General features: G+C 47.2%; 1 protein-coding gene across 2 annotated transcripts in view; it reads right to left on the reverse strand.

Moving 5' to 3' along the window:
- ANKLE2 (ankyrin repeat and LEM domain containing 2) overlaps window positions 1-24324 on the reverse strand; it is a 147851-nt gene that overhangs the window by 119505 nt on the left and 4022 nt on the right. For both annotated transcript variants that reach the window (XM_077461722.1, XM_077461720.1), the window contains exon 2: window positions 17436-17858. In XM_077461722.1, the coding sequence (XP_077317848.1) occupies window positions 17436-17847 (412 nt within the window). In that variant the 5' untranslated portion in view covers window positions 17848-17858. The remainder of the gene's footprint in view (window positions 1-17435; window positions 17859-24324) is intronic.

Genomic DNA, 24324 nt, shown 5'->3' on the forward strand with positions numbered 1-24324 from the left:
TCTCACACTGGCTGCAATAGGAAAATGTCACATTTTCCTATCGCAGTGAATGTGAGAAATAAGCAACAATGTCGCCTCTCTAATAAGACCTGCATGCCTTCAGGGGCATACCAGGCCCTTAGGTCTGGTAGTGATTTTAATATATTTCACGCTCGTGTGCATGTCACCAGCAAATATTTCCTGGTGATGCGCGCACAAGTGTGAAATATGTTGAAAGCGAGGCTCGATACACAATACATGAGTGCTCTGTTTCCGCATTCAGCTGAGAAGCACACAGTATCACACGCATTGGTATCGGACCGCTTTCTGCTCCTCTCTACAGCTGCATCTTGTTTTTGCTGTACCTTACACCAAACAAACTGGATTTATAAAAGTGTTATTTTAAGCTATTAAAAATAAATTTTTACACTATCCAAGCCTTTCTGTGGCGCCACCATTTGCAGATTTGGAGGAATTGGATGTGAGCTGGTTATACTAAGGAGTAATTATATATATATTAGAGAGAGATAGAGATAGATAGAGATTATATATCTCTATATATCTCTATATCTCTCTATATATCTCTCTATATATCTCTCTATATATCTCTCTATATATCTCTCTATATATCTCTCTATATATCTCTCTATCTCTATCTCTCTATATATCTCTCTATCTCTATCTCTATCTCTATCTCTATCTCTCTCTATATATCTCTATCTCTCTATATATCTCTCTATCTCTATCTCTCTATATATCTCTCTATCTCTATCTCTCTATATATCTCTCTATCTCTATCTCTCTATATATCTCTCTATCTCTATCTCTCTATATATCTCTCTATCTCTATCTCTCTATATATCTCTCTATCTCTCTATATATCTCTCTATCTCTATCTCTCTATCTCTATCTCTATCTCTCTATCTCTATCTCTATCTCTATCTCTCTATCTCTATCTCTCTATCTCTATCTCTATCTATCTCTATCTCTATCTCTATCTATCTCTATCTCTATCTCTCTATCTCTATCTCTATCTATCTCTATCTCTCTATCTATCTATCTCTATCTATCTATCTCTATCTCTATCTCTATCTCTATCTCTATCTCTATCTCTATCTCTATCTCTATCTCTATCTCTATCTCTATCTCTATCTCTCTATCTCTATCTCTCTATCTCTATCTCTATCTATCTCTATCTCTATCTCTATCTATCTCTATCTCTATCTCTCTATCTCTATCTCTATCTATCTCTATCTCTCTATCTATCTATCTCTATCTATCTATCTCTATCTCTATCTCTATCTCTATCTCTATCTCTATCTCTATCTCTATCTCTATCTCTATCTCTATCTCTATCTCTATCTCTATCTCTATCTCTATCTCTATCTCTATCTCTATCTCTATCTCTATCTCTATCTCTATCTCTATATATATATATATATATATACACATATATACATATACAATCTGCGCTTGGAGTGAGACCTGGATGATACATAAATAGCAATGCTGTAAAACCTACGAAGGGACATATCGGATGAAAGAGGTTTCTTTGTATACTACATGCCTGGTGCCCACTTGGTGGCCGATGCAATCTGGTGAGCTCTTTGATATACCACTTCAGGTGAAGCACTTTATTTGAAGTATTTGCACTTTAGAGCTGCACGGTGTTTGGAGCACATACAGAAGATTCATGTCTTATAGCAATGTTTGACAGTATCATGGCCTTTTAGTCACGTTAAATTTATTTTTATATGCACTATGAACATTCAGCTTTTTTGTGATTGCACTACTGTTGCGCCCTTTACTGTTTCACAATTTGCTTATTAGATATTAATTAATTACTAATTTTAGGAGCAGCATCAGCTTTATATAGTTATGCAATTGTAAATTGGCGCCCTACCCATTTTCTTTAAATTTTTTCAATCCGTTACTCTGCACCAAAGAAAAAAAAACCCCACTAAAGAAAACCATGCCCCAACGAGTTTCATCCCGATTTGATGTCTTCAGGAAGCATCCTGTCTGTGGAATGCACGCCACTTCCGACATTTGCAGCGGCGCTGGCCATCCTCTCCACCACACACGGTATACACCTAGTGCAGGTTGATGTAGGCACCAATACAAAGGAGTGCAATATTTATGAACACTTTTTTTTCAATAAAATAAATGCACAATGAACGTTTGTCCTTGAAATGGTTTCCCCTGAGTGGTGCTGCATAATTAGAGGAAAATTTGTCTCGAAGATATCGGGCGCTGTGTAGATTGACAAGTACACAGGTCCTTCCCCAAAAGCAGTGTGACCAATCTAGCAATAGTGGGTCAAAATAGTGTGGCGAGTGTCTGTCCATGTTGGAACACTTGAGGGACTTTTGGGAAGAAGTACAGCAGGTGTTGCACTTGTCTATAGGAGCACCAGCACTCTTGTGATGCACATGTAGCACATAACAGGACCCTTTTTCTCATTTACAAATAAGGGCCGAGTATTGTGTGTGTCGTCATTGTCTGGGACACAGGGGAGAGGACATGCCATGCTCTGTGCATGTTGTTATGGACATCACAGGTGGCACGGGAGGCCCCAGAGAAAGCAGTTAGCACTGGGGGCACTCAGAAGGAGGGAGGGCCTGAGAAGAGGAGAATTGGGGCTGCTCTGCAAAACCACTACACAGAACAGGAAAGTATGATGCGTTTTTTTTTTGTTTTGTTTTTTTAAACCACGAAACAAAAGAAAAGCTGAACCTTAAAAAAAAAGGAGTTGTAAAGTCTGGTTTTTCACCTTAATGCATTCTATGCATTAATCGCTTCCGGACCAACTGGCGCAGTTTTGCTGTGGCAGGCTGGCCCCCCTGCGCAAAATCACGTTATTTTACATGATCTCCCGGATAGTAGGCGGGCGCCCGATGCACAGCAGGGGCGCCGATGCTCGCGGTAAACGATGACCGCCGGCCACGAGCAATCGTGACCAGGAGAGACAGAACAGGGACGAGTGTGTGTAAACAAACATTTCCCTGTTGGGACAGGAGTGCGGACAGTACGATGATATATCTTCCGAGAGGAAGATTTCTGTGCTCTCAACATAGTTGGGATCACAGAGTCTGACAGACCTGGTTCAACATCTGGCTCTCAATAACCATGAAGTTAAAACCAGCGATGGTAAAGTAGGATGAAGAATCGGACCTCGAGACAGAAGGTCCTCTCGTAGGCGGCAGTCGCCATGGGGCGTCCGCCACCAGGTGCACTAGGTCTGCGTACCAAGGACGCTGAGGCCAATCTAGGGCAACCAGAATTACCAGGATTCCCTCGACTTCCACTCTGCGAAGCAGACGTGGTAAGAGTTTCAGTGGAGCAAAGACGTAGATCGGCTGGTACTGATCCCACGGAGCCACCGGCGTGTCTGCCCACGGATCTCTTGTCCTGGGCACGAATCTCTGCACCTTCCCATTGAGACGGAGGCCAGAAGATCCACGTCTGGTGTGCCCCTCTGCAGGCGCAGTAGCCTGAACACCTCCAGATGCAACGCCCATTCTCCTGGGTCCAGCATCTGGTGACTTAGATAGTCTGCCTGCCAGTTCTCCACTCCCGGATGTAAATGGCCGACAGGGCCGGTACATGTTGCTCTGCCCACCGAAGTATGTGAGCGACCTCCCATGCGGCGGCTGAGCTTCTTGTTCCTCCTTGGCGATTGGCGCACGTTGTCCAACTGGATCCTGATCGGATGCCCTTGCAGTCTCATCGAACCATGTGGAGAGGCATAGCCTGATCGCTCTTAGTTCAAGCGGATTGATTGGCAACTTGGATTCCTCCATCGACCAGAGGCCCTGAGTCGACTGAAACCCCATCACTCCACCCAAGCCGGATAGATTGCCGTCCGTTGTGATCACCGTCCCTTTTAGAGGCAGGAACGACTTCCCGGACTGAAGCCCCGGGGACCTCAGGCACCAGATCAGCGAATCTCTAACTGGCTCACCTGGATCTGTCGATCTAGGGACAATGGAGATTTGTCCCACTTTGTCAAGATCTCCCTCTGCAGAACTCTGGTGTGGAACTGGCTATATGCTACTGCCTCGAAGGAGGCCACCACGAGTCCCAAGACTCGCATGCAGGAGCGAAGCGACGACCATCAGCAGTTTTCCCACGGCTCTGAGAGTCTGCAGCTTGTCTAAAGGGAGAAACACTCTTGCTTCCCTGGAGTCCAGCAGCAAGCCTAGGTACTTCAAACACTGAGTCGGTACTACCAACTTCTTTTTAGGTTCAACAGCCACCCAAATTCTTGCAGGGTCTGCATGGTGATCGCCACATCCTTTTCTAATTCTGAGGTGGAAGATGCTCTCAGGAGGAGATCTAGGTATGCCACAATCGCGATCCCGCATTGCTGCAGCAATGCCAAGACTGGAGCCAATACCTTGGTAAAGACTCGGGGAGCTGATGCCAAACCAAAAAGGAGAGCCACAAACTGGTAGTGGGCTTCCCCGACTGCAAACCGCAGAAACTTTTGATGTTAGAGGCATATGGGTATGTGCAGGTATGCATCCTGGATGTCTAAGGACGCCAGGGAGTCCCCTTGATGGAGTGCAGCAAATGCTGTGCGAACCGATTCTATTCTGAACCTCTGCACTTTTACAAAGTGAGGGCTTTTAGATCCAAGATTGTAGTTCAAGAAGGAAGGGGTACGTCCAAATAGGTTTGAGTAGAACCCCTGGAAACTTTCCGATTCCGGAACAGGTACAATCACCCCACGATTCAGCAGGTCCCTTACTGCCCCCAAGAGGGCCTCCCGGCGAGCCAGGAGAATGGGTATGCTGGAGGGGGAAGAATCTGTTTTGCGGCCAAGAGAGGAACTCTATCTTGTAGCCATAGGAAATCAGATAGCAGACCCATTGGTCGGACAGTCGAGAGGACCACCGGGCTGCAAACTCCCGAAGGCGACCCCCCACCCAAGTCATGGGTGGGGGCAAACCTTCATGCGTTAGCACTTTTGTTCGCAGGCTTGTTAGTCTTGCCGTTCCAGGGAGGTTTCTGTCCTTCCGTGGTCATCCTGTCAGGCTGGAGACATTTTGACGAAGCTCCGGGCAGACAAAAAAGCAGTTTGTAAAAATAAAATAAAAAAGGGCCCTTGCCTACGGTGTGGCTCCTTAGCCTTCCTAGCCAGTTCACGGTGCAGCAGTTTTGCCCACTCAGTGTCTGCGACACAAGTGCGGATGCCAGTACTGGTCGCATGGCTGACCCCACAACCGTAAACAAGGAACGAGCCACTGCCTCGGCCTTCCTGTCCGTGGGATCCTTAAATGCAGGAGTCCCCTCCACCAGGATCGTGGTTACTTTATTTAACCTGGATAATGTGGGGGGGTCCACAACCGGAGGAGCCGACCACTTTTTGAGAAGGCTCTCCTCAAAAGGGGCAACACACCACCATGTATTTGGGACCGAAAAGGTCAGTTGCGGACGACCCCATTCCTTGTAAATAAACTTGTCAAAATAAGTCAGATACGGGAACACCTTAGGTGAACGGGCTGGCTTACGGGACCCAAAAGGGACCGCTACATCAGGATCAGGAGGGATCTGCTGGCTCCTGAATCTTCAGGGTATCACGCAAAGCTGTGATAAGTGCTCCAACAAGCGCTTTGTCACGCACGGACCCGGACGGGAACTCATCCTTACTGTCCGAATGGTCCTGGTCAGCGTCATCTAAAAAACGACAGAACAGGGGTCACCAGCCTCAGCAGGGCCCGAGTCTGCGTCAGAGCCCTCCCCAGAGGACAGAGGGGGGGCAGCACCTTTACGCCCACGCACCACCTCCATCTTGGAAACTAAAATTCTGGACTGCCGACAAGGTGTCCAAAGGCACTGCGCATTCCGCATGCGAACCGGTTGCAATTGCCTGGATTTCGGGGAAGAAACACCAGTTTCTGAAGCCATGCTGACCCTACCCTGTCTGCCACCTGAAGGGGACTTAGGACAGTGACGGTCCCACCCTCCTTACTGCTGCTGGCTGAGGGGCACTTTCCCGCAGGACTCACCACCCTGAATGGTTCTGCGCTAACCAGCAAGTAGTGCCTGTGGTCTGTTGGCTCCCAGGTGCAGAGGAATCCGCTCTGTCAGTTGAAACTACCGCTAATGGCGCTGAAACCGTGCTGCAATGTGCTCAGGCTCCAACATAAGGACATAAAGCACTGGGAAAATGGCCGCCGGTGTAGAGGGACACATGCTGCCGCTAGAGCATGCTGAAAAAACAAGGAAAATGGCCACCGAAGCATAGGAGAGCATGCTTTCCCTTGCCCATACCCAAGATGGCCTCTGACACTGAAACCATGAGGGACAGAGCTAAAAAGTGGCGGTGAACAGCGCTGCAAAGATCACAGGCACCCCCAGGGCTCAGGGCACAGCCAGCCAGCGCAGGAGAGCCCCTGCACATGAGACACACACACACAGCTAGTCAGCCACATGCAGCATCCTCCACAGGGGGGGGGGGATGGGGACAGGGAGAGGAGGGAGGTGAGGGACCCCCGATTCGACCTCTGAGCTGCTCGGTCCCACAGAGGCTAGGAGAGCTGTACTTGCCAGTCCTGAAGAGCTGGGAGACATTCCATTACAGACCCATTCTCTAATCAGTACAGGGTGGCTGCTGGCCTCGGCATAATTACGCAGACATCAATAGCCGGGTCATATGTGCGCCCCGGAGCATTAAAGCTCACCGACCACCTCTGGAGCTGAGGTTCGTCCTGGCCGATCCAGCGCGGAGCTCTGGTCTGCACACGCTCAATGGCCAGGCTGGGGAGACTACAAGGATGAGGATATCCAGCCTGTCACCCAGCCGGCTGTTGATAGCAGATCACAGGATCTATCTTATGCAAAAAGCAAAGCTTCTGCAGAGAAAAAAAAAAAAGATGGGCCGATGGGTCTCTCAGGGTTCCTAGGTCCTTCTTCACTAAACAAAATAAAACTGATGACTGCATGGCAGGCTGGGGGGGGGGGGGGGGGTTCATTACCTAAAGGACCACCCCTTAGGCAGAACTGGAAAGTTCTGTGTTTCTGTAATGCCTAGTATTCTCCTAAAGGTGGTGTAACAACCCAATGGCTAAGAAAGGAGCTACGTCAGTAGGTGAATATAAGAGAAAACCGGAGTTAGACTTACTGGTAACTCTTTTTCTAGGAGTCTTCCAGGACAGCCTCTGAGATATAGGGCTCCTCCCTCCGGGACAAGAAACACGTCAACCCAATCAGATAAAAAGGGTGGTCCTCCAGCCCCTCCTCAGTTTTAATCCAAGAACCGCCAGAAGGCTCTAAAAGACAACACACTAACAACCACGTTAGTAAACATCCTCACCACTAGTAATCTAAACAACCCCGGGTGGGAAACCAGGCTGTCCTGGAAGACTCCTAGAAAAAGTGTTACTGGTAAGTCTAACTCCGGTTTTCTCCCATCATCTTCCAGGACAGCCTCTGAGATGATAAGCAAGGAACTCACCTCGTCAGGGCGGGACTACTGCCTGGGAGGACCTTACGTCCAAAAGTCTGTTCCTTGTCAGATAGTAAATCCAGACAGTAATGTCTTGCAAACGTAGCGTAGCTGGACCAAGTTGCTGCCTTGCAGATCTCCTCCGGAGAGGCTCCAGCCCTCTCTGCCCATGAAACAGAAGCTGCCCTGGTAGAATGTGCCTTTACTAAGGGAGCCTGCTTCCCCTCTCATAAGCTTTAACGATCGCCAATCTTATCCATCTGGCGATAGACGATTTGGACGCCTTGCAGCCCCTGCGAGCGCCCGCAAAATTAACAAAAACTGAAGTCCTTAGTGGCTTCCAGAAAAAATAAAAAGGCTTCTTCTAACATCTAGCAAACTCAAAGATCCTACCTCATCCCTGTCTGAGGTTGAAAAAAAATGTTGGCAAAATAATGTCCTACGTCCTATGAAAAGTCCACACAACCTTAGGGAGAAAACTAAGGTCAGTCTTATCTTCACTGGCCTGGATCTAGCCAGAGCTTTGAAGAAGTTCTTGACAAACGGATTCTGCTCCTTTAGGGTACTGATAGAAAGACCCAGCTCTACACCCGCCTGAAGAAAATCTAAGACTGCTGGGACCCCCCGGGATGCTCAACTCCCTGTTCCCGCCACCAGGAGTGAAACCTTTTCCCTATCTTGGCGTAAATCGCCCTGGTTACCAGCTTACGGCATTCCAACAAGGTTTTAACCACTCTCCGAGAAACCCTGCGATCTTAGGAGCTGTTCCTCAGATACCAGGCAGCAAGATTGAGTCTGAGGATTTAGAATGGCCCCCTGGGAAAGCAAATCCTCCCTGACCGGAAGAGACAATGGGGGGTGAATGGCCAACCTCCTCATACTGGCAAACCAGGGTCTCCTTGGCCAAAAAGGTGCCACTAAGATGAGGTCTGTAGCTTCGGTCAGGAACTTCTGCAGAACCGCCGCAATCATCCTTACTAGAGGGAAGTCATAACAAAGACCGAATTGCCAAGGATTGGCAAAGGCGTCTATCCCCCTGGCCTGATCCTGCGGGTGAATGGAAAAGAACTGTGTCATCTTGTTGCTTTCGGCTGCAAATAGGTCTATCTCCAGCCGCCCCCAGCATGGCACAATCTCCTCAAACACCTCCATGTTGAGGGACCACTTGTCCTGGCCTACCTTCTGCTGACTGAGAAAATCGCCCAGCGAATTCTGAGAGCCTTTCAGATGAATCGCTGATATCGAGGACAAGTTCCTCTCGGCCCAACAAAAAATTCTGTCTGCAATAGCCTGCAGCGTGGGGCTTCTGGTCCCCCCCACTTGTTCAGATAAGAAACTGCTGCCACATTGTCTGACCGAACCTGAAGATTCCGCCCCTCTATCTGGGACTGGAAAGCTTCTATCGCTCAGAAAATCGCCAGAAGCTCCTTCTGGTTCGATGAACGGCCTGCCTCCACTTTTGACCAGGCCCCCTGAGCTAAGGCGCCCTCCAGGTGGGCACCCCAACCAAACGCGCTGCCATCGGTCATGACCACCACCGTGGCCTGTCGGGACCAGGGAAGACCCTTGTCCAAGTTGACCTGGGCCCGCCATCACCACAGCGATCTCCTGACCGCGGAGAATAGGGGCATAACCTGATCCAGGCTCTGCTCCCTGCTGTACTATAACAGAGCATAAGACTCTGCAATGGGCGCTGATGATGCCTTGCCCAAACCACCGCTGGAAAACAGGACGTCGTCAGTCCCAGGACTCTCATAACCTCCCTGATCTGGGCTTCCCGACCTGATTAAAGCTGGGCTACCGCCTGCTCTACCTTCCTGATCTTCTCCCCGGGGAGAAACACCTTCATTTCTACAGAAGAGATCCTGTACCCCAGATACAGGACCTCCTGTGAGAGGGTCAACTGGAACTTTTCCTGGTTGATCAGCCACTACAGCGAATGCAGGAAAACCAATGCCTCCTGCAAGTCTCCAGTTGTTGGGCCGAATGGGCTATAAACAGGATATCTCCCAAATATGTAATCACCGTTGTACCCCTGAGCCTTAACGGGGCCAGAGCCTCTGCCAGTACCTGCGTAAAGATCTTTGGTGAGGCCGAGAGCCCGAAAAGAAGAGCCTGGAACTGGAAGTGTACCACCTCCGTGCTCGTCTGGACAGCTAACCTGAGAAACCTCTGGGACTCTGGATGAATCGGGATGTGTAAATACGCATCCCTGAGGTCCACCGTGGCGATGCGACAACACCGAAATAAAAACGTTGTTACCGAAAAGATTGATTCCATCCGGAACTGTTTGTATTTTATGAACTTGTTCAAGGAGCGGAGATTCAAGATCAGCCTGAATTTCCCCGAAGGCTTCTTTACCACGAAGATGTGGGAGTAAACACCCAGGCCTCGTTCCTCCTGGGGTACCTGTACCAATACCTCTTGGTCTACCAGGTCTCCCAAAAGAAGACCCAGGGCCTTCGCCTTCTCTTGGTAACCCGAAAATTTGGGAGGGGAACGGAAACAAACGCCAACCTGTAGCCCTTCCCTATTCCATCGCGTATGAACAGGCTTGCGATTGAAGAGACCCATTGTGGGAGGAACTTCCCCAGCCTTCCTCCCACAGGGACACAGGAGTCACTGGGTCTCAGAGGTGGATTGAGGAGGATTAAATATGATTCCTCCTCTGCCCCTCCTTGTGACCCGACCAATGTTTCTTGGGGCGAACCTCCCTTTCCTGCAGGTTCTGCTGCCTGTAGCCTCGGGAAAAAAAATAAAAATAAATAAAAAACACGCTTTCCTTCAGCCTTTTTCCTTCTCTGGGAAAGCTTTCTTATCCTGCGTGCGCTCTAAGGCCGCGTACACACGGGCGGACTGTTCGCCCAACTTTGTCCGCTGAACAGTGTTTGGGCGGACAGTCCGCTCGTGTGTGGGCTTTCAGCGGACAGTTTCAGCGGACAGTTTGACGGACAAGGTTTTTCGGAATTTCCGAAAAACTGTCCGCTGAAACCTTGTTTCAGCGAACAGTCCGCTCGTGTGTAGGCTTGTTCGTCAAACAAAGTTGCGCGCATGCTCAGAAAGGATTTTCACGCCGAAAGCTATATTGCAGTGTATAGGACGTCGTATTTTTCGTCCCGTCATACGTGCCGTTCACGTCATCGCGCACGGTTTCAGCAAACTGTTCGTCCGTCGTGTGTGGCCATGTCCGTCCATGCTAAGTTTGAGCGGACTGTTTGCCGAAACTGTTTGACGGACAAAGTTGGGCGAACAGTCCGCCCGTGTGTACGCGGCCTAACGCTTCTTGCAGGCCAGGTCCGAACAAGTGTTCCCCAGAAAAAGATAATCCGCACAGCTTTAACTTTGAAGCTGCATCACCCTTCCAGGTCTTAAGCCATACGGCCCTTCTGGTTGCATTCACTAATACGGCAGACCTGGCAGCTAATTTAACTGACTCTGCGGAGGCGCCAGCCAAAAATCCCACTGCTTTGAACAGTAACGGGAAGGACTTCAACAGTTGTTGCCTGGAAGTACCCGCTGAAATATGCGTCTGCAACTGGGTAAGCCAACACTCTAAATTCCTGGCCACACAGGTAGCTGCAAGGGCTGGTTTGAGCCCAATCGAAGAGGCATCCCAAGCCCTCTTAAGCAGTACATCTCCCCTCTTATCCATGGGAACCCATGTCATCAAAGGCCAAATCAGTCTTCTTACAGACTTTAGTCAAAGGGGCATCAAGCTTGGGGACCTTGTTCCAGGGATGCACCGCATCCGTTTTAAAAGGGAACCTCAGTTTAAGGCTGCCTGGGCTGCTCCCACTCCAGAAAAATCGCCTCAATCAATGATTTATGAACGGGGAATACCCTGTCTTTCTGTGCACTTGACCCCTGATACATCAAGTCATGCTTGGAAAGTTAGACCTGTTCTTCCCTGATTTCCAGAGTGTCATATCGCTTTAAGAAGGTCACCCACGTCGTCCAAAGATAACTTGTATCTGGACACCCTAGAGGACTCTTCCTCCCCCTCAGACTCGGAAGTTGACCCTGTCCGAGAAGAGGCTATCGATCTTGGCACCCTCTCCTTATCCCCCTCCTCCTCCTGACTTGGCTCAGATAAGGAAGGCATGCTATCTACCATGGGTAAGGAAACAGAGGGACCCTGCATCCTGTCAATCATACTCTTAAACAACTGGAAAGTGGATGCAATCTCATCCTTTACGGATGTCAAGACTTTGTGACAAGCTGCCACAGAGTCATCCTTGACAAGGCTACTGACACACTCAGGGCAAAGCGGCTTCTCTCAACCGGTGCCTAACTTAGCCCCACACACACGGCACATTTCCTTCTGGGCAAGGGTATCTGGGCTCTATCCTGTTTGACCTGAAAGAGAAAAAAAAAAAAAAAAAAAGGGGGGCTCCCATTAGAATACCTCCCCTCACCCACACCACTGTGCTTTTAGGGTCTGCCTAGGAAGTGCCCCCCTCACCAGCAGGTTCCCCACCCCGGGAGTGTTCTATGTCAAAGTGACCCCTCAACCCCCCCCCCCCCCCATGTAAGACCTGGACTGCCCTCACTAAGCTTACCTGGGAGGTGCTGGAGCCTGCCGAACCAGAGTCCACCTGCACCACTGTGCCCGCCATAGTTCCTGTATCACTCAGGCTCCCTGAGCCTTTACAGCACTCCAGGCAGCCCTACAGCCACACCGCTGCGCCCTGGGGACTGGAACAGGTACGGCGGCACCCCCTGATGACGCAATTCCAGCGGAAGTGATCTCTCGCACCTCCGAATGCTGGAAAGCAAAAACTCCGTCCACTCACGCCGTTCGTTCCTACGAGCACACCGCTCCATGCAGTCCTGTCAACTGTGGTAAAAGCAACCTAAAATTTGTGTCAGGGTGGGTGCTACAAATAGGTTAGCAAAGAGCTGGTCATTTCACAGAACAGCTCTGTAAGTCTCTGACTATGAGGAGAGGAGGTGTGTGCGCCTTTCCTCCAATCAGCTGTGTCAGTGTATGGCAAGACTCCCCTCCCCCTGCTGGAACAGGTAGAGAAAATTCTAACATGACGTGCACTCTCTGGTACAATATTTTCATTAAGATTTGAAAAAATACAGCAGTAATAACCCCACGCAGGAGATACGAGTAAACAGTATATAAAGCTGAAGGCAGCAGATATACACGTAGGAAGATTTCATCTGTGTATCATCTGAGGCTGTTCACTTCACTGGGTATATGTGAGGGTTTACATCCACTTTAAGTATCCCTTTAAGGCTGGGCTGGAATTCAACCACAAGGAGAATTCCTTGCTTGGGTGGAAAGGAGCATGGGTAAGTTTGAGAGAAAGAGCATGTTTATTGCAGGTCCACAAGATGTTGGACAAATTCTACAGCCTAAAATGAGGCCTAGAACTCTCATGAAGAATCTCAATGTGGGATGCCTTATTAAAATCAAATCTCAAAGTGGTTTTAAACCCTTGCAGACCACTTTTATCTACAGTGAAGCCTATATTAAGGCTTACTTGTAAGAAATATCTCCTAAACCTACACTGTTTAGGAGAGATTTGCAAAAGACAAGCACGATGTCTACCGCGCATGTGCCGTAGACAACGACGCGCAGGAGCACTGTGCGGGAGTGAAGTCATCGTGGCTCCAGCCAATCACAGCGCCAAAGCCGCGATTTGCGAAAGGAAGATGGAAGAGGGGACAACGGTGAAATTGCAGGCTCCTGTGTCAGGTAAGTGACACATAATGGGCTGCTATGCGATGCATAGTAGCCCATTAGGCTTTACCTTTGCAGGGAAACAGAGGAGGAAAAACCCATCAGGGTTTACTTCCTCTAAATGTGGGCTCTGATAAAGACATTTATTTTCTGGAAGGAAAATATATCCTTGGGTTGTATCCAGGACCAGACCTGAAGTATTCCAAGAGAAAGCCAAAAAGCAGATCTTTGAAAATTGATCACACAACCAAAAGCCTGAAGCAGCTGAAATTGTTTTGTCAATATTTGCAGACAGCTGTAAGGGAGATAAATCCTTCAGGAGAATGTCTTCTATATAACCTGTGACCTGGATGTCCTGAATTCTGAGGAGGGCAAGAAGAGGTGATAGGACCTTTGTGTATATTCTGGGAGTAGAGGATAGGCCAAAGCCCAACAAACTGAAAATGGCTGTGCAACTGCAAAGCACTGATTAGGTGGATAAATAGGAATACGCAGAAAGGGATATTGTGGCCAGGGAGCAGGGGGTGGAGCCAAAACACAGTATTAATAGTACGGGAACACCACCTAGCAAGCGGCTTGCTGGGGCTTAAAGGCAGGAGAAGCCAGAAGCACTGATGGTGTATCCCAGAAGGAGGAGGATCAGGGCAGCTCTGTGCAAAACCTTTGGACAGAGCAGGTAAGTATGATGCATTTTATTTTAGGGGGAAAAAAAAATCCTAAAATAAAATCGTCATCACTTTAAGTCCAGAATAGGACACATACTTCTACTGAGCTTTGGTACTGTAAACAGGTCTGGATAGAATCCTTTGAGTGTGGAGAATCACTCTGGATAACAAGGAGACTTTAACCACCTCAGTACAGGGCACTTTCACCCCCTATCTGCCTAGGCCATTTTTCAGCACCATCGCACTTTGAATGACAATTGCGCCGTCATACAACCCTCTGCCCAAATACATTTTTCTTTTTCTTCACATAAATACAGCTTTCTTTTGGTAGTATTTAGTCACCACTGGGATTTTTTATTTTTTTTTAAATAGAAGGCAAGCAATTTTTCCCCTTCACTGATGTGCACTGGTGAGGTAGCATTAATATGTCGCACTGATGGGTACTGATAGGCGGCACATATTGGTGGCACTGATGGAGCTTTCCTGTAATCAGGGCACTAATGATCAGTGTCCTGAATACTTGCCCAGGTCTCCCCTGCGAGGAGATGCCACTGGATCAGCCCTCCTAACCACACACAGTCAATGTGAGGCGAGGAGAGCCAATTCACGGCACTTCCGTAGTTACATGTGAACGGCTGTGATTGGACACAGCCAATCACATGGTTAAAGAGCTGCGGCACAACACGACGCTGCCACGGTCACAGTGCTGCGTGCCCTCTGCGGACGGCAAGTAGTTAACAGTACATGACATGAATGGCTCTTGAAATGTGAATGCACTACAGCAGCATTTCAGAAGAGGTAAGCACACTATAGCAGTGATGGTGAACCTTGGTACCCCAGATGTTTTGGAACTACATTTCCCATGATGCTCATGCAGTGTAGCAGGGCATCATGGGAAATGTAGTTCCAAAACATCTGGGGTGCCAAGGTTCACCATCACTGCTCTATAGGAAAAACACGTCAGAGAAGAAGGCCCTGCTAAACGCAGTCTGGATGCATCCTTGCGCTTTTCTGCATACGCGTTTGATGTGTTCCAGTGCATTTTGATGCAGTTCAGTGCTTCTCCCCCCCCCCCCTTTTTTTTCTTAACCTTGAAGAAGGTTATAGGGGAGGAGCCAGGGGACGTGGCCTCAAACGTTTTGCCAGTAAATAATAAAAAAAAAAAAAAGTACGAGGTCTATAATCCAGGGTCTATCTATGAATACTTTTTGCCTGGGTCCTGTAGGATTAAGAACTTTTTTTTTTTTTTTTTTTTTTTTTAAAGCCCCCACATATGTAAGCGTAAGGTTTGGCTACATACAAAAACAAATTGTGTTATGCATGTTACATAAATTGTTGTGCACAACAGAGTGAGAGCAACAATTCTAGGGTCGTCTTTCAGCAATAACTCTAAACTGATGAACTTGTAAAAGGCGTTTAACCACTTGGGTACCGCGCTATTGCCGAATGACGGCATTAGCGCGGACCTAGATTTCCGGGACTACGTCTATTGACGTCATCCCGGTTACGAGCGGCCTGCGCGCCCCCTGAGGGGCGCGCGCGGCGCGCTCTGTGATCGGCGAGTCCGTGAGACTCGCCTGATCACCGATCCGTGTAAGGGGTCGATCCCGACCCCTTATCACGTGATCAGCTGTCAGCCAATGACAGCTGATCATGTGATAGAACGGAGCCGGTAATCGGCTATTATTCCTCCTCGCGCTGACAGCGCGAGGAGAAAAAAAAAAAGCCGATCACCGGCGGCCGTGATCGGGACATCAGTCCCGATCACGGCCAGCAATGCAAGGCACCACATGCCACCTGCCAGTGCCCACCTGCCTCCCGCAGTGCCATCCTGAAGAATAACTAAAAGTAAAAGTAAGTGCCCCCCGTCTGTGCCCACAGTGCCACCCACAGTGCCACCCACAGTGCCACCCACAGTGCCACCCAATCTGCCTCAAAGGTGCTGCACCCCAGTGCCGCCCATCAGTGCCCAGCAGTGCCGCCCATCAGTGCCCAGCAGTGCCGCCCATCAGTACCCAGCAGTGCCGCCCATCAGTACCCAGCAGTGCCACCTATCAGAGCCACCTATCAGTGCCACCTATCAGTGCCCATCAGTCCCATCTATCTGTGGTACCCATCAGTGCCCATCCGTGCCACCCATCCGTGCCACTTATCCGTGCCACCCATCCGTGCCATCTTATCTGTGCCCATCTTTGCCCATCTGTGCCGCCTTATCTGTGCCCATCGGTGCCGCCTTATCTGTGCCCATCGGTGCCGCCTTATCTGTGCCCATCGGTGCCGCCTTATCTGTGCCTATTAGTGCCGCCTTAACTATGCCTATCAGTGCCCACCAATGCAGCCCATCAGTGCCCACCAATGCAGCCCATCAGTGCCCACCAATGCAGCCCATCAGTGCCCACCAATGCAGCCCATCAGTGCCCACCAATGCAGCCCATCAGTGCCCACCAATGCAGCCCATCAGTGCCCACCAATGCAGCCCATCAGTGCCCACCAATGCAGCCCATCAGTGCCCACCAATGCAGCCCATCAGTGCCGCCTTATCAGCGCACTTCAATGAAGGAGAAAAATGACCCGTTTGCAAAATTTTATAACAAACTATTAAAACATGATTTTTTTTTTTTTTTTTTTTTTTGCATCTTTTTTTGTTTGTTTAGCAAAAAATAAAACTCCGAGCTGTAACTAAATACCACCAAAAGAAAGCTCTATTTGTGGGAAAAAAATGATAAAAATTTCATTTGGGTACAGTGTTGTATGCCCGCGCAATTGTCATTCAAAGTGCATCAGCGCTGAAAGCTGAAAATTGGTCTGGGACTGAGGGGGGTTTAAGTGCCCAGTAAGCAAGTGGTTAAAGCATGAGTTGACAACTTTGGGCACTGAAGGTTGTTGCCATTTTAGGGCTCTTTCACACAGGCAGACTCTGCCAGCATATCAGCCTGTTCAGTGGGACAGGCCGATACGCTGATCCTGGCTCAGCAGGCAGATGACAGGTCCATGTCTGCTCCACTTATGCAGAGCAGACACAGCCCACTTTCCTTGATAGGCGGTCTGACCCAATCTGCCAGACAAATGGGGAACTGATCCCCATCCGTCTGTTTTTAGTAGATAGGATCGGATGTCGTCACGTGTAAACAGACATGTACTTTTACAGCCATTGTGCCATAGAGGGCAATGTATGGTCCAATTGGGTCAGAAAAAAATAAAATAAAAAATACATCAGGCAGACCCGATTGGTCCACCTGTGTGAAAAGCGCCTTACAAGTGCATGCAGTTTTAGGGCCTGATGTTTGGCATTACCTGATGCAAAAACTTGTGTTATATCAAAAAATTGGGTAATACACTACATTGCGTTGTTATGGCCTAACATTTGCTTTAGCAAACTTACTAAAAATGTGACAAAATTGTTGTACTAATATCTTTTGACATAAAAATAACTACCACCACTTTATTCGCCAACGTCCCCGTTTTCAGAAAATATATAACGTTTGGGGTCATTGCTAATCTACAGGTCTAAAATGTGCATTTTAACACTTGGGGGAAAAAAAGAAGCACTTTTTTCCCCATTAGCGAAACGATTATGGTAAATTTGAAAAAAAAAAAAAAAATGTAATAGGAAATTATGATAGATTATACAGAAAAAAAGGCTTACCATTTTTAACCAGATGGTCTTCATGCAATGGACAAACCGCATAAAACATAGGGGGTTCATTGGAATTTGTTTGGTTGGAGATACATGCTTCATCCAATAGGTGGTTCACAGGTGATGTATCTTCAATAGGGGGGTTTAGGCCAACATTATACCCAAATTCCCGGTCTTCAGAGCATTTGTTCACCTGGAAACTCTGTGTATTTTGGGTACAGTCAGCTGTGTGTACACCCTCATTTGAATTTACAGTCTCTAAATTAACACCTTGTTGTTCCAGTAACGTTCGAGCTAGTTTCCGCTCAAATGTTGATCGAGTAGTTGAAGTAATAGGCCCACATTTCAATCCAGATTTAAGTATCTCCTCCCTCAGTTCATCTGGGTCCAACAACTTCAGATTGGTAAGAATCTCTTCCATACTCTGCTTGCCTAAAAGGAAAGAACAGTGTTCCACTCATCAGCAACTGCACTGTTTAAACCAATACAGAAAACTAGACGCATGTGAAATGGTTTGTTAGCTTATTTTCTTCCCATACAGTTTATATTCCTCAATACAAAAGATATAAATCTCAATGGCTAACTTCCGTTTTAAAATGGATGTGAACTCAAAGTGAAGATTTCAAATGTTTTAAGAAACACTAAAAAGGTTTAATGTGCCCAAGCAGTATCCTTTATTTTTTTTCAACTCGGAATGGAGTTCCTTCTGAATAGAGAAGTATACTTGTTTGCAATTCCCACTGAAAAAACACCATGTGCTTCCAGGTATGTTATTGTGCCTAGGCATCCCCATATAACTACAGCTTCAAAGCTTTATCTTTGCAGTAAGAATCTAATGCCGGCCATACACGGTTCCAATTGCGAAATAATTTTCTTTCGAAAATCGTATCTAAGAATTTTCGTATGAATTTCGCACCATTAGTGGGCTGCAGCAACAGCCGATTTTCGTGCGGAAATCAAATTTGAGGAATTGGACATGTTGGAAATTTTTTGAAAAACGAACGATTTTCTAATCAATGATGGGAGAATCGTGCGAGAAATGTAATAAGAAAAGAACATTTACGGAGAGAAAAGAAGATTCCCGGCCAAGAAAATTATTTTCTGTAGCAACATGAGGTGAAACTGAAGGCTTGGTCAGCCGAATTTCAAAAATCAATGGTGGTATCATCGGATCACAAAAAATTTTTTCTCGTTTTGAAAAGAAAATTTGTTCGAAATTCGACCATGTATGGCCTGCATATGGGTGTACTCACATGGGGAGTATGATTATACCCCCTCCTTCACAGGTCTGCACTCGGGGGGTCCTTTCACTTTTGCTGTCCAATTAGGTCCACCTGTCAGTTTTTCCATTCCATTCACCCCTACAGAGCGGCAGAATGGTATGTCCCCTGACACCTGCCACTATCCAATCTCCCAAATCCAGATCCTATTTTCCATCCGTCTGGAGTACTGGATAAGAAGTGGTTTAAACCACTTCAACCCCAGAAGATTTTACGACCTTAATGACCAGAGCATTTTTCGTGATTCGGGACTGCGTCACTTTAACTGACAATTGCGCAGCCGTGCGACGTTGTACCAAAACATATGGTATTTGATCACCTCTGCAGTTTTTTTTTTTTTTTTTTTTTTTTTTATAATGCAAAAAATAAAAAGACAGATGGGACACTTGACACTATTTTTGGGACCACTGTCATTTATACAGCAATCAGTTATATAAAAATGCACTGATTACTGTCTAAATGTCACTGCAGGGAAGGGGTTAAACACTGGGGAGCGATTAAGGGGTTAACTTTGTTCCCTCAACATGTTCCAACTGTGGTTGGGGGGGGGGGGGGGGTGTTACCTAGGACATGTCAGATCACTGCTCCAGGGAGCAGTAGATCCCTGTCATGTCATTTGGCAGAACAGGGAAATGCCTTGTTTACATCTCACTGTTCTCCCCCTATCGTGAGTTGCAGGCGGACATAGAGTCCGAGGGACCCGCGCCCACTACCCCAGGGTTACGAAGTGTCATATGTGTATGCCCTTTTGCACACCTGTGCCATTGTACCGACTTACATCAGCATGCGGTAGTCGGGAAGCGGTTAAAGCTTCTTACAGCAGAGTTCCACCCAAAAATTTAACTTCCGCTTTTTGGATTCCTCTCCCCTCCAGTGTCACATTTGGTGCCTTTCGGGGGAGGGGGGGGGGGTTTAGCAGATACCTGTAAAATCCAGGTATTTGCTCCCACTTCCGGGCATAGATCACTGCAGTATCCGCGGCTATCTACGTGACGTCCGGCCCCTCCTCCGTCCCCCCGCTGTCTTCTGGGAGACACACAGGTCCCAGAAGAAAGCAGGGACCAGCGAGTTCGAGCAGCACAGTAGGCAACCAGGCTGTAAAGCCACAAGACTTCGCTTACCGATTCCCTTACCAAAGATGCCGACGCCTCCACCCGGGAGACGAGGGACAAATCGGCTTTGGGTGAGGACATCACGGGCACCCGGGCAGGCAAGTGTCCATATATTAAAAGTCAGCCACTGTAGTATTTGTAACTGCTGACTTAATTTTTTCAGTGGAACTCCGCTTTAACCACCCTTCCACACCTGCCATGAATATTACAATAGCACCACAGTACTGTTTATTCTTTCCATGTAAAGAATTCTCTCTGCTCTTCTGAAACTACAGCCATCAAAAGAAAGGAAGAGAAAAACTGGGCAGTCTGCCAAGAATCAAAACATTCTTTATCAGTTGAACTTAAGTATAAATATTGTAACAATTTAAATAGATTGTGTGTAATTGAAAACAGTTTAACCACTTTTTTTTTTTTCCTAGAAAATTACTGTAGAACCCCCACATATATACATCATTTTTTTTTTGTGTATATACACACACACACACACACACACACAAAAAAATCTTCCTCAGTTTAGGCTGACATGTATTCTTCTACATATTTTTGGTAAAAAAAAAAAAGGGGGGGGGGTCGGAGTCAGTGTATATTGATTGGTCTGCTCAAAAGTTATAGCAGCTACAAAATAGGGGATTTATGGCATTTTTTTTTTTTTTTTTTACTAGTAATGGCAGCGAACTGCACTGTTTATCGGGACTGCGACATTATGGCAGACACATCGGACACTATTTTGGGAGCACTGTCATTTCTACAGCGATCAGAGCTACAAATAGCCACTGATTACTGTATAATTGACACTGGCAGGAAAGGGGGTTAAACACTAGGGGGGTGTTCTAACTGTAGGGGGAGGGGGGGTGGGTTCACTACAATATGACAGATCATGTTGCTAGGCAGAACAGGGAAATGCCTTGTTTACATCTCCCTGTTCTGCCTCTCCTCACTGCAGTCGGGGGCCACCGGCGAACAGAGAGTTTGCGGGGCCTGCAGGCACACTCCCGATAGGCAGCAAATTCAAAGGGACGTACAGGTACGCTCATTTGCCTGCCTGTGCCATTCTGCCAACCTACATCTGTGTGCGGCAGTCGGCAAGTGGTTAAAACAGAAGTCATAACAACTTGATAAAAAAAACGTTTAGCAAGGAACATACATTCCACATTAATTATTTTAGTTAGGTTACCAAAATTAGTGTGCACTTTAAATTGGCGCTAGCATTGATCCGGTTTCTTCTTGAAGGCCAGAGCCCAAGAACAGCAGTAAATCATAAAGCAGAACTAAACCCATCGATTTAAGTTTAAAAAAACAGTTCCTGGAATGCTGGGTTTGCCAAGAGGCAAACGGTTTTAGAGATGCTTTTTGGTTGCTAGCGGGGCGCTTTTAACCTTCCCGCTAATGGCCGAATAAAGGTTTAAAAGCGCATTCAAAGCGCCGCTGCCCATTGACTTCAAAGGGCAGGGGTGCTTTAGGAGCGGTGCATACACCGCGCCTCAAAGAAGCTGCTTGCAGGACTTTTGACCTCCTGCCTGCGCAGCGCCCCAGTGTGAAATCACTCAGGCTTTCACACGGATTGCAGATGAGACATCTTTCAGGCGCTTTACAGGTGCTTTTTTTAGCACTAGAATGCCTGAAAAACTCCTCCAGTGTGAAAGGGGGTCTACCGGTCACATTTGATCATGTCCTCAACCGAACTGTCAACCTATCAAATGGCTGGTGTCATAAGTGATCATATGTGCAGCACCACGGCAATTATGGATCAAACAAAAGCAGCTTCCTTGGCTGTAAAGGATAGAAGGGTTTAAATACACTTCACGGCTGTCAGCAGCTCGGCCTCTACAAACTAGGCAGTGCCTAAAAATGGAGAGCCACTGAGCATGTGCAGAGCAGGGTGAGAAGGTGGGATTTATTTATTAATGGCAAATCCGCTTAGCACTGCAAGTACACTTGGAAGTGCAGTCGCTGTAGATCCGAGGGGGACATGCAAGAAAAATAAACAGCATTTTGGCTTGAACATGATAAAATCAAAAGAGCTTCCCCCGATTTTAGATCTGCCCCCTGGATCTACAGCGACTGTACTTCCAAGTGCACGTGAAATGCAGAGCAAATTTGCCTTTAAGCCCCTTTCACACTGGGGCGGGAGGTGCGTCTGCGGTAAAGCGACGCTATTTTTTAGTGGTGCTTTACCGGCAGATTTGCGGCACTATTCGGCTACGCTGCCTTATTGATTTCAATGGGCAGGAGCGGTGTATACACTGCTCTAAAGATGCTACTAGCAGGACTTTTTTTACAGTCCTCCTAGCGCACTGCTCCAGTGTGAAAGTCCTCTGGGCTGTTTCAGGTCAGTTTGCAAGCGCTATTTTTACCGCAATTGCATCTGCAAAACGACCCAGTGTGAAAGGGGTCTTAGTAAATCAACCCCAGTGTATTAATGCATTTAAAAAAAAAAAAAAAAAAAAAAAAAAAGACACCCAACAACAGTATAGACCAGTGATGGCGAACCTTGGCACCCCAGATGTTTTGGAACTACATTTCCCATGATGCTCATGCACTCTGCAGAGTGCATGAGCATCATGGGAAATGTAGTTCCAAAACATCTGGGGTGCAGAGGTTCGCCATCACTGGTATAGACACTTAATGTTTTACAGTGCCTTGAAAAAGTATTCATATCCCAAGCTTTGAACATCTCAAGGAGCACTTTTCAATTCATCATCCGAAAATGGAAAGAGTATGGCACAACTGCAAACCTACCAAGACATGGCTGTCCACCTATACTGACAGGCCGGACAAGGAGAGCATTAATCAACTCTGGAGGAGCTGCAGAGATCCACAGCTCAGGTGGAAGAAACTGTCCACAGGACTGGACTACTATTAATTGGCACTACATAAATCTGGTCTTTATGGAAGAGTGCAAGAAGAAAGCCATTGTTGAAAGAAAGCCCCATTTGCGAGAAACCATGTGGGGGGCACAGCAAACATGTGGAAGAAGGTGCTCTGGTCAAATGAGACCACAATTTAACTTTTTTGCCTAAAAGCAAAAACACTGTGGCGGAAAACTAACACTGCACATCACCCTTAACACACTATCCCCACTGTGAAACATGGTGGTGGCAGCATCATGTTGTGGGGATGCTTTTCTTCAGCAGGGACGGAGAAGCTGGTCAGAGTTGATGGGAAGATGAATGGAGCCACATGCAGGGCAATCTTACACGAATACCTGCGAGTCTGCAAATGATAAGACTGGGGTGGAGGTTCACCTTCCAGCAGGACAACGACCTAAATATACAGCCAAAGCTACAATGGAAGGGTTTAGATCAAAGCATATTCACGTGATAGAGTGGCCCAGTCAAAGTACACAGCGAAATCAAATTGAGAATCTGTGGCAAGACTTGAAAATTGCTGTTCACAGACGCTCTACATCCAATCTGACAGAGCTTGAGCTAGTTTGCAAAGAATGGGCATAAATTTAAATTCTCTATATGTAAAAAGCTGGTAGAGGCATACCCAAAAAGACTTGCAGCTCTAATTGCATTGAAAGGTGGTTCTACAAAGTATTGGCTCTGGGAGCTGAATACAAATGCACGCCACACTTCACATATTTGTAAAAGCAAATTAAAAACCATTTATCATTTTCCTTCCACTTCACAATTATGTGCCACCTTGTGCTGGTCTATCACAAAATACATTTACGTTTTTGGTTGCAACATGACAAAATGTGGAAAATTTTGAGGGGTGTGAATACTTTTTCAAGGCACTGTACATAGCTATACCTACTAAAAGGTGCCAGCCTGAAGTGATCTAGCAGGATTAAGGCATGATAAACTGCAGAATGCATCTGCAGTGTCCTTTGTCCCATTCTATGCCATAAAATACCTGGTAGTTCCTGCCTATTGCTGTGCTGACCACAGTAATCATGGCTGCTGACCCAAGATGCTGTGGTCAGTTTACATGCCTCCATCATCTAGCTGTGTTTCAGAGTCTCCCCCTCCCTGCCTGTCAGTTCCTAGTTTGGGTGCATGCCAAACATCTCCCTGCCCACATTCCGTGTGACTAAAGTCACTGAGCACAATTACTGGTATCCCCACTGTTATAGCAAGATATACAGTACAGTGTGTAGTAAAAGTATCCCTGCGCTATCAACAAGAACATAGGCTATCCCTAAATTTAGGTTGCAGCAGGCCACCTGTAGGGGTATAACCCTACCCCCTAAATAGTAACTGTATAAAAATCAAATAATTGGTGTTGCGCTACCTCATAAGATCAAATTATACTACAATCTCTTATACTAAAAAAATTTAAAAAGTTGTGCTACCAAAAATGTAATTTCTGCCTATTAAATAGGTAAAATACCTTAAAGCGGGAGTCCGCCGGGACTCCGCGTTTTTTTTTTTTTTTTTAAGTCAGCAGCTACAAATACTGCAGCTGCTGACTTTTAAAATAGTGACACTTACCTGTCCAGCGCGCCCGCGATGTCGGCACCCGAAGCCGATCTCTAGATCGACACTCGAGTGCTGC

Source organism: Lithobates pipiens, unplaced genomic scaffold (assembly GCF_037356315.1).
Source record: "Lithobates pipiens isolate NorthernLeopardFrog02 unplaced genomic scaffold, aLitPip1_a1.2 Scaffold_3, whole genome shotgun sequence".
NCBI lineage: Eukaryota > Metazoa > Chordata > Amphibia > Anura > Ranidae > Lithobates > Lithobates pipiens.